The sequence below is a fragment of the Notamacropus eugenii genome, chromosome 2 (assembly GCF_028372415.1).
Source record: "Notamacropus eugenii isolate mMacEug1 chromosome 2, mMacEug1.pri_v2, whole genome shotgun sequence".
Taxonomy (NCBI): domain Eukaryota; kingdom Metazoa; phylum Chordata; class Mammalia; order Diprotodontia; family Macropodidae; genus Notamacropus; species Notamacropus eugenii.
The window spans coordinates 342,030,298-342,041,273 of record NC_092873.1 but is presented as its reverse complement, the minus strand read 5'-3'; the positions used below and the strand labels follow the sequence as shown (position 1 = coordinate 342,041,273).

The following is a 10,976-nucleotide window of genomic DNA, read 5'->3' as shown; positions in this document are numbered from 1 at the left end:
TCTGGTATGTAATTCTAGCCATCTCTCATGTCTTTCTGGCTAACCAGAAAGTGAATGAAAAAAATCCATGAATAAAAAAGGATTTATTAAGCATTCACTGTGTGTAAGGCATTGTGTCAAATGCTGAAGATACAAGTTCAGTCAAACCAGACAATTCCTGCCCTCAAGGATCTGCTATAAGAATTTTCAAGCAGAACCAGGAGAACTTTGTGCACAGCAACGACCACAGTGTGCGAGAGTTTTTTCTGGTAGACTTGGAATTTAGTAATAACGCAAGAACTTCTTAAAAAAAAAAAATCCCAATGGTGGTTTTCTAAGGCAAAATGCCTTCCACACTCAGAGAAAGAAATATGGAAGTTATTCGCAGAATGTAGCAGATCATGTTTGTGTGTGTGTATGTTTTTGTGAATCATGTTTTGATTTGTTATATGATTTCTTCCATTTATTTTAGTCCGACTACACAGCATGACTATAGTGAAAATGTACTCAATAGGAAAGTATATGTAGAACCTATACAGAATTGTATGCAGTCGTGGGGAGGGAGGGGGGTAGTGGGGGGGGATAAAATCTCAATTGTGTGGCAGTGATTGTTAAATATTAAAAAAAAAAGAAAGAAAAAAAATTTTCAGTCAGCTACACTGCAGTCTATTTATCCATTCAACGTGACATAGTCTGTCAGCAGGTGATGGGCATGTGCTTCTCACAATTCCACAGATGACATACATACATTAGACGTGTGTGTGTGAGTTTGTGTAACTTCCTGACCCATGGACAGTTTTGGAAGACATCAGGTAGGGCTTACAGAGAGGAAATGGTATGGAAAGGATGCTTAAACGGTTACAAGGCCTTTCCAGCACAGCCATTTAACAGCATCTTCTTCATCACTCAGTGAATTAACATTTGTTAAGCTCCTACCACCAGGTCTCATACATTAGCTGGGACAAAGGGAAGTGGGTGAGCTCCTGGAAAACTATTCAAAATCCTCTGAATTTTCTTTGGCAACTGAAAAGTGATGGGAAGGAAGGACTTACTGAGGGTGTGCATTCAGCGTCACGCAGAAAAGATTTTAAAATACATAGCAAATAGAACATCAAATGAAGCCACTCACCTTCTCCCAAAACATCCACTTTTGGCAAAGCTTATAGGAAGACATAGGAAATAATGTCAAATAGAGTAATATTTAAGGTGATTCGGGGGCAGGCCTGTGGCACCTCCAGATCCTCGGAAAAAGCCTCCCATGCAGGGACCTAGGCAGGCAGAGGGCTCCTGCGGGGAGATGCCACGCTGGAAGCCACCTCGGGGGTCGCCGAGCCCCTCACGCGGCCGAAGAGGAAGCTGAGGCCCCGAGAGGCAGGCTGGGAGGCCTCGGCCCAGGCCTAAGCAGGAGGAGGTCCGGGGACGCTTCACCAGCCAGCGATCGATGGGCCCAGATTGAACCTCAACGCTGGCTGGGCTAGGCCTGGACGCCAGGACGAGGATTCCTAACCTGGGACCGGTAAACTTGGTCTGAAGATGATTTTGATCATCTCCTTTGTAATCTTACCTATGGTATGCACTGAAGGTCACTCTTCCGAGGAGTCCACACACAAAAACTTAGAGAACTCGACCTACCCCCCCGCCCCCAAATCCTGCGCAGGACGCAAAGTCCCCAGGGTGGTGCGTGACATACACTTTCTGACTTGTTCCATGTATTGATTTTGCTTGTTTTATTTGGGGGGGAGGGCGTCTCATTGTTTTTTCTTTAAAAATGTTGTTCACCGGGTGCCTGAGGGGAGGGAGGGGGAGAACCAAAGGTTGAAATTCTGGTGAGGTAAAAAGCAATTTAAAAAAAACCTAGCTCTAGAAGAAACAAGGAATTACTTGAGATTTTTGGGCACGGGGAAGACCCAGATTGGAAATCAATATTCCCAGTTCTTCTATACATCTTTCCAAACTAGGAACTCTAAGTCCTTCGCCATTTGGGTGCTCCGGAAGTTCAACAGCTCCTACAGTCTAGGGCGAGGCCAGAACATTGCATGCCGGGAACTGTAGTCTTCGGACTTGTTTGTGATGAAACTGCTACAAAAGAGCAAGTGTAAGAGGTAGAGGAAAGCGATAGAAGGCGGAAGAAGGGGGGAGGGGGAGGAAAACGACAGGCGAACGCGTTCACGTGACTCGAGGGTCAGGTGGTTGTTCCTCTCCTGCCCGCATACGCACCCTGTGATTGGCTGGAACTGAATTCCGAACGACGACACGCGGGGCTGGGCACGGAGCGCAGGCGCACTGTTCTCCGAGGTCTGGAGCGGGGCGTCTGTGCGGCCCGGCCATGGCGCTCAACAGGAACCACTCGGAGAGCGGAGTGATTGTCAACAACACGGAGAAGTGAGCGGCGCCGCGGAGGGATTCGTCGAGGCTTCTTAAAGGGCGGACAGGGAGGGGGGCGGGGAGGACGTTGGGGTGGGGGCGAGTCGTCGAGGGAGGTGGGGTCAGGGTAGTGTAACGGCCTGGGCAGAAGGAAGGAAGGAGGGGGCGGGAAATCTTAGCCCTCCCCCGTCACCTACCCCTCCTGGAACTGCCAGAGGGGCCTAGGCCTGCAGCAGCTGGGGGAGGGGAGGGAACTGAGCTTCCTGGGTGGGCGTCGTTGGGGAGGGATTGGGGACCAAGGACAGCGTCAGCTTGGGGGAGGGTAGCCGCGTAGGAGATTTGGCTGGAATGTTGGGCCTCTCCGCGCCCCATCTGGTGCTGGAATCCCCTTTACCCCCCCTCCCCCACTGCGGGCCCGGCTGGGCCAGCCTCCTCCTCCCCACCCCCGGAGCCGAGGGAGAATGACGTCGGAGCTGAGAGCGGCGCCGGGGGTCGTCCGGCCCCTCCCTCATTCTTCAGGTGGAAGATGATGAAGGCCAGAAAAGGGAACTAGACGGGAAGGAGACTCCTGATTGCTACCCGCCGTCCTACTAAAACACCCACCCACCCCCACACCCCTTTCTGCTCTAAGACTCGCAACTTCTTGCACTGCTGGGGAGAGGCAGCGAAGACTTGACTCCTGCTTTCACTATGTGGATGGAAGCTCATTAAATTTACCGAGTACTTCCTCCTATTTGGAGGAGGCTAGGGTGGTCATGCCATAAATGGTATTGCAGTCAAACCCCCCCCCCCCAAAAAAAACCCTGGTTCTGTGTTCACTATTTCTGCCCCTCTCCTTTGACTACTTCAACATAGGAAAGGATGCCACCCCTCGAGCATGTCTCGCTACCTGCTTCAGGATAGCCCTACAACGCCAAAAGGACCACTGTGCCAGTTAAGAGGAAAGAAGTACTTAGGGACCAGAACTCATGTTGAAGCAGATTGGCTCAAGTGTGAGCTTAGACTTCAAAAAGATGACCTCTTCACCTTCCCTGCATAGGACCCAACAGGCTTATCCTGTTTCTGATAATTAACCTATTTTCTCCACCTGCATTTGTTTCAAGTTCTGTTCCACCCATCCTCTTAAAAGTGGAAAGGTTTTCAGCCTGGGTCTTCTTGGTATTTCCCGTACAGGACACTAGTGTCCCCATGCTGTTGCACATTTTGCCCCCCAAGTCTGGACTTTATCTTAGAATCACTTGTTTCAATCAAAATTCAACAAAAATTTAATCTTCTGTGCAAACCTTTCCTGACTGTCCCTTCCCCCATCTGTTAGTGTTCAAAGTATCTCACTTATTTTGTAAATGGACATGCACATATAAATAGCTTGAGGGCTGTGGTTTGTTTTTTTGTCTGTATATTCCCTGCATCTAGTACTGTGCCTGGTAGATAAGTAAGAGCTTAATAAATGCATGTTTAGTGATTAATTGGTTGGAGTAGGAGGACAGACTCAACCACCAGGAATAGTTCATTTGATTTTTATCTTGTAAGTAGAGATATCCCATGATGCTCATTGGTTTGTGACCTTTTTGTGTCCAAACAGGCTCTTGGAACAAGGAAACACTGTTGCTGTCTTTCAGTATCATCTCTTGTGACTGTTTTTTATTCTTTCTCAGTGGGAGTTTCTGGGACAAGGACTACCTCTCGCTTTGCCTCCCACACTTCTAAATGCTCTGTGACTGTTAAATAAGGATATGCCTTGCTTTATATAAATTCTTTAGTTTCATTCCAGGAAATTAGTGTATAAATTGAAGTTAAGATTTGAACCTCCTTTGTTCTTTTATTATTTGAAGGAAACTTTAGTGAGTCCTTTAATCATCATTTCATAATTTATCTGTTTTACATTTTCTTTAAGTGATCATGCCTGCAACTAGACATTTCATAGAATTATAGAGTTGGAAAAAATTTCATGGATCTTCTAGTCCAGGTGTGGGGAACATTCAGTCACATGCGACCCTCTAGGCCCTCAAATGTCGTTCTTTGACTGAATCCAAACTTCAAAGAACAAATCCCCTTAATAAGAGGATTTGTTCTGTAAAACTTGGACTCAGTCAAAGGCTGCACTCAAGGACCTAGAAGATCACAGGTTCCCCACCCTTGGTCTAGTCTAATCCTTATTCATAACATGAATGTTATAATAAACACAATGAGTTGCCATCTAGCTTGCCTTTGAAGATTAGGGTGAAAGCGTTGTCTGTGGTGGCATCAGCTTTAACCTTGCAAATTGGAATTCTCCTTCCTTATCTGGCACTTATTCCAGATGGAGCTGGTAGTGGTATGTTTGAGATTCTATAGTCTACTGCTTGTTGAGGGGTGGGGGTGGGGGGGATGGATGCAGGAGGAGAAGAGGAATATAAGGAAATAACACAGCTTTTTATTCACACTTCAAGTCATATCTCTAATCTCCCTTATAATCTTCTTGCTCCCTTCCCGTTGTAGTATTCTAATGACCTACGATCATGTGGAGCTCTCCTTCAGTGACATGGATCACATGACAGATGCCTTCAAAGGAACCAAGAAAGGCAGCCTCTATTTGACTCCTTACAGAGTAAGTCTTTGGAGTCCTTACCTGTCATTTTGAGACCTGACATTTTAGAAGAGTGACTCAGGTTTCTAGCAACACTGACACAGGTCAGTGAGTTGGATGGCCCCTGAAACATTAATGACTTTTTATTTTCCCATCTCCCATGGTGTTTCTTTGTCACAGGCTCCTCCCAGGACTCTGGGAGTCTGCTGTGTCTCCAGGTAGCTGAACTGACAGCTGCTGAGTAAGCTTCTACAAACTCCAACACTGCCATCTTCCATTTATATACAGATGACTAGAGCTGCTGAATTCACATAGACCTAGAGTAGGCTGAGTAGTTTTCATTTTGATTTCAACAGAGCAACTGTTAGCCTGAGACTTCTCTGCAAAATGTACAAAATGATGAATATGGTGACACAGCAACAGATGCCCAAGCCAGGAAAATAAGCCAGCAGTGCCTTGTAGAGTGACAAATACAAGGTTGCAAAAACAGAGCTTGCTTACTTCCCAAAGGCTTAATAAACTGGGGTTTCATTAGCCCCAGAGGAAACAAAAGGTTTTCCCCGGAAAAGACTCCTTTAGTTGCCTAAGGGGCATATTTGTGTTGTCTTTTGGAAGGGACATTGTGTTATTCTTAATTGTCATGGCTTAGCAGAGTAGAAGATGTCATATTATGAAATTGGCCTTCTATTGAAAGGTCAAAGTCACCATCTTGAATTTCATCCAAACAAATAGGCAAATCAAGACAGAGGGATTTTAGACACATTTCTAAAACTCTGGAGCTCCCCAGTGATTTGCTTGGTTGCCCCAGGACAGTATGGAAGGGAGACAGTTGAGAGGTTGGTGTGGTTTGCCTCACTTTCAGGAGATTAGGAAGTTCACTTTGGCCCCAAAGCAGCCTGTGTTCCACCCCTTGCCTATTACATGGCAGGTTTACTTCAACATTTCCAAGAAGCCTTTCTCCATACTCACCTATGCTGTTCCCCGAACACTTAGGTGCCACTGCATTATCAGAACCTAGAAATTTGTATTTACACTTTTCAAAGGTGTCTGATTCATATTGTCTTGTCTAGTCTAGTAAGGGTATTTTCCACAGGCCCCTTCTCAGGATGTGTTGCTTTATTGTTTCATATATAATTGGCCTTCTTGCCTAAGGTCTCTCACTTTAATCCATGAACCAAAAGTGCTCTGCCTGAAGTATAGGTCTGACTGTGTCACTCCTTGCACAAGAACTCTTTTGCCTTGGTGATCAAATGAGAACTTCCTCTTTGACGCAGTCTGAATCCAGCCTAACTATGCTTGTTATATGTTATTTTCCTTCACATGCTTGGTTTGGACCAAACTGTCTTGTGTTCTTCCCATACCACACACATGACCTTCCATTTTCTGTCCCAGGACCTGTGAAGAGGCCGTCCCTAAAGGACTCCCTTGATTCCTTCCAAGTTCAATGCAAGTGTCACCTCTTACATGAGGGCTATGGCCTTGCACATATTCACATGATTTCTTCACATGTATTTTGCATACGTGTGTGTGTGTGTGTATGTTTTATGTATATTTGGGTGTTGTGCCACAGAATATAAGCTCCTTGAAAAAAGAGACTGTTGCATATCTACTTTTGGGTCTTTGTTGCTTAGTATAGTTTCTGCTTCATAGCAAGTATTTAAGAAATTCTTGTGAATATAGCCTCCAGATAAGAATTCCTTTTCACACACACACACACAAACACACACACACACAGCACCACCATGGTTACTGTAGTGTGATGGAGGCCCCTTTGAAACTGTGAGTACATTTGCTGAACAACAGAAAAAAATTTTTGGAAAATTAGGAAATCCTAGTAAAACAGCGTCAGGTTTTCTCTACTGATGCAATTCATTGTCTTTTCCCACAGGTTATTTTTCTGTCCAAGGGAAAGGACTCCATGCAATCATTCATGATGCCATTTTACTTAATGAAGGACTATGAGATCAAGCAGCCTGTGTTTGGTGCAAATTACATCAGAGGAACAGTGAAGGCTGAAGCAGGAGGTATGTGTGACTGAGATAAGGTATAGATAAGGCTACCAAAAAGGAACTCTTAGTTGTAATTGACTATTGTCTTGAGGACATTTGTCTTGCCTGAGTATTGGGTCCTTCCTTCTACCTTCTACTTAACCCCAAGGCTTTTCCCAATTCTGTATTTAATTCCCATATCAAAACATGAGAAATTAGGTGACTAATTAGAGATCTATAGGCTAGAGAAGGACATTTGTTTTCTAGGAGCTGTAAAATGACATTTTAAATGACAGCTTGGATCTTTTCATGCCAATGAAAGCAAAATTATCTTTTTAAAATGTCAGCTGTGAAAAAGAACTGTAAATACTCTTGGGAGAGGGGACCTTGTGTTCTAGCCTGAGTGCAGAAGAGGAGCTTTTTTAGATGCATGGATGTTTTCTGGGAGTGAGGGCTTTAAAGATCTCCCTCTTGTGGCTCTAGAGAGCTGTGCTGTCATTTGGTCTTCCTCACCTGAGCAGGTCCTGCCCCTCAGGAGCCTGTGCTTAGCTTCAGAGTACCACGTAGCCTTCACTCAGGTTCTCTTTGGCCAGCTGGGCTAGAGGAGTCTTTTGCAAGATTTATGGTCTCTTTTGGCCTGTAGAATACGTTACTATTGACAGCTTTGCCCTGTACCTGAAGTTCCTGGCCTCATGGAGTCGCTATTTACTACTGGCTTTGTTGAGTTTTAGACTTGAGGTGAGAGACCGTTTCTCTTGGCCTTGAAGCCGAAACAGAGCTGAGTCCATTATGTTGGATCTTGGCATCCTGTCTCTTTCTACATTCCTCTTACCCAGCCTAATGATAATATATCCCCCATCTGCACGGACTTGAGTGCTCCAGTAAGGATCTTAGCATCTGGGGCTGTGCTAGTGCAGGAAAAGCTCTTTGTTCTGATGACAAGTGCTGGTGGGAAGGAGGCACTAAGACAGGGCCTAGTGTGGGCCAAAGTCCAGGTGCAGTCTTGGCAATGAGGGAGAAAGACAAGTGCTCATCAGATTGCCCACCTGAGCCAAATCTTTCCCTGCAGGCTTCCAGGGAAGTTGGACAGGGTCCCAGAGAGGACAAAAAAAACCATCTCTTCAGATACAGCCCAGCTTACTTTCCATCTAGTTATTTGTGCACAGTTTCTCCCCCTTTTTTTCCCCCAGGTGGCTGGGAAGGATCAGCTGTATACAGATTGACCTTTGCAGCAGGGGGCGCTATTGAGTTCGGACAGCGAATGCTACAGGTGGCTGCTCAAGGTATGAAGACTCTAAAAGATGGGTACCAAAGATAGTGTTTTTTAGGTCTGGCTGGATTTGTGTCGGCATCCTGGGCTGGGTCAGGTCTCAGAATCTCAAACATAGGAAACAGGAGCTCTGAACTACATTCTAAGAGGCAAAAGAAAGAAAAGAATTGACTGAGAATTGTAAATTCTTAAGATGATATTTACTTCCTTCATCCGAACCCCTGGTCAGCCTCTGCTCTTCACTGTCTTCTGACTGAATAAGGCTTCTATCCTTTTTATTGTCTGATTGCAGCCTCCAGAGGGGAAGTCCCCAATGGCGCTTACGGGTACTCGTACATGCCCAATGGAGCCTATGCTTTTCCTATGCCAGCTGCCAACGGGATGTACCCAAACCCTCCAAGCTATCCCTATGCACCACCTCCACCACTTGCCACTGGTGAGTCTATTTCACTTCAGCTGGTCACTTTGTAAAAAGGAAGGGGGGGGAGGGGGTATGTGTGCGTGCGTTGGGGGGGGTGCTGACACAGTAATTGAATGGTGTTTTCCATAGAGTGTCATCTGTCCAGAGTGGTTATTTGGTTCTTGTTTTGCCAAGCAGAGTTTTATCCAGGACCTCCCATGATGGATGGGGCCATAGGGTACATGCAGCCCCCACCACCTCCTTATCCGGGACCCATGGAGCCACCTGTAGGTGGCCCTGATGTACCATCTACTCCTGCAGGTAAGGGACCTATTGGGCCCTAGAAGCAGTTCAGACATGCTAGCAGTGCTGGGGCATTGTCCCCCAATAGGAGGGTGTACCTCCCAGGTATCTCTAGAAAGTAGGAAGGGAACCTCCTTTCGAACCTCCGTGCCTCCCAGAGGATCATTGGACACCAGGACACCTCAGATCAATAATTCCCAATGTCTTCAGCTTCAGCTTTGCTGAGTCAGTTGGAGCTGGGTTTAGTGGAGGCACACCAGCAGTTACTTCCATGTTAGGATCAGTGAAGCTAGAGAAATTTGATCCCATTCTTTTAGAAGCTCCTTCCCTCAGAAAAGGGAGAGGATGATACTCCAGCCATGCTTGGGATGTGTGTATGTTTCTTTTTAGCTGAAGCAAAAGCTGCTGAAGCTGCTGCCAGTGCTTACTACAATCCTGTCAATCCCCACAATGTCTACATGCCCACGGTGAGTGTGCCAGGGGTGGGATGGAGGGCAACAACCTGCTGGGGTAAACTGCTAGCTAGAAATCAAATTGTGGGAGTATTAAGGAGAAGAAATCATTTGGAAGTTTGTTCTGTACTGTTGGAGTTGGTCCCATTTCTTTTGTTCTTCTCTTTAGGACCAGCCTCCGCCACCTCCATACTACCCCCCAGAAGACAAGAAGACCCAGTAGATGCCCCTGCAGTCTCCTCATCACTCACATGCTCCCTTATTTCCCCTGAGCTGAGTTTGGAGTTGGTGGGGAGGCTTTTGTCAGACCTGGCCTTTCCTCTAGGCCTGTGTGTAGTTAGCAGTAACAGGCACAGAGGGAAGGGGAGTAGCCTGGGAGAGTTCCAGCTGGCCTAGAGACATTGACGCCTCTCCTCCACCTTCGTCAGTGGGACTTTCCACTTGAGTCGCCATTCCCATTTTGCTCCTGTTGCATTAACACAACTTCCCATAAAGGAGGTGACTGTTCCTGATCAGCTCCTCAGCTCCTACACAGCACTTTTATTTTTTAATTCATTCGGACTATACTTGTGGCTCCTCCCAACACAGATCAGCAGAGTTCTCTCTCCCAGAGCTGGGAAGGTGGCTTGAATTCATCCCCCAAGGGTCCCCTACCTACATTCCGTCGCCACCCTAATCCATCTCCAGCTGTGAACTCTAGCTTGGGTTTCCAGTGTGACTAAGATGAGGTGGTGGCATGCTCTCGAGCGTCCCCTCTTTTCCATTCCCATCCCTTTAGGGGTGTCACCCCTGTTCATACTTCTGTCTTTTTAAATTCCCACCACTTTGTGGTTGTTCTTGATCATGAGCCTGCAACACCTGGGACTCATGGGGGGAGAATAAAGGGAAGACTGTTCAGCTGGGGAGAAAACATAGAAATGATTGCTTGGCTTTGCTCCTTGTATTCCTAGAAGGTCTTGAGGTTCTGTGTTGTGCCCAGAAGGGCTGCCAACGCTTGGAGCTGTAGAGTACACGTCTTATCTCACCCTCCTTAGGGCTCCTGGCTAGGAGGAAATCAGGTGTTCCTGGGGTCTGGCTTAGTCCTGAGTCAGAAGGTGCCCATTGTTGGTCCCAAATCAGCTCTCATCCCTTCCTTTCAGCTTCATGCCTGATTGGTGGCTCTCCCCTAGATGCGCTAATTTCCTTTGATTTCCTCTTGGACTGGCCAGAGTGTGAGAAGATCATTATTTAAAAGAAAACTCCCTATTTATTTGAACAAAAATCCAGTTAATATATTAATGTGAAATAAACCCTGTTGCACCTTGATTTGTTTGCCAAAACTATGATGTAGTAAAGATGAAGTAGCTTGACCTTCCTGTCTCCCTGTGTGTGTGATGCCTGAGCAAGGCTCCCTGACCTGCCTGGGGCCAGGTATCAGGGGCTCCAAGGAGCCTGGGTTGAGTGGGTCCTCTGTGGGAAGGGCCAGTTCTGGACTTCACATTCTCTTTGGATCCCAATATGCCCCCGCTCTGCCAGAGCCAAAGGCTGAAGAATTGTGGGAGAATTTCTGCTTATCTTCTGCATAACCCTTTCTTCCTTTTGCAGTTTAGTCTCAAGCTGAGACCTGTCAATGAAACGAACGCAGTTGTGGATGTGGTTTGGACTAGAAAAGAAA

At 46.4% G+C, this 10,976-nt stretch overlaps 1 protein-coding gene and 1 long non-coding RNA gene across 2 annotated transcripts; one reads left to right on the top strand and one right to left on the bottom strand.

Moving 5' to 3' along the window:
• Positions 1-1,689: 1,689 nt before the first annotated feature.
• LOC140528167 (uncharacterized) lies at positions 1,690-2,326 on the bottom strand. Its single transcript, XR_011975099.1, has 2 exons — positions 2,197-2,326; positions 1,690-2,058 (listed from the first exon to the last, which is right to left on the bottom strand). It is a non-coding gene; the product is annotated as an uncharacterized lncRNA (long non-coding RNA).
• On the top strand, positions 2,124-10,671 carry WBP2 (WW domain binding protein 2). Its single transcript, XM_072645738.1, has 8 exons — positions 2,124-2,361; positions 4,822-4,930; positions 6,798-6,933; positions 8,088-8,180; positions 8,460-8,603; positions 8,766-8,888; positions 9,261-9,337; positions 9,492-10,671. Exons 1-8 carry the CDS (start codon positions 2,306-2,308, stop codon positions 9,543-9,545), a joined length of 792 nt encoding a protein of 263 aa, XP_072501839.1. The 5' UTR covers positions 2,124-2,305; the 3' UTR covers positions 9,546-10,671.
• Positions 10,672-10,976: the final 305 nt, after the last annotated feature.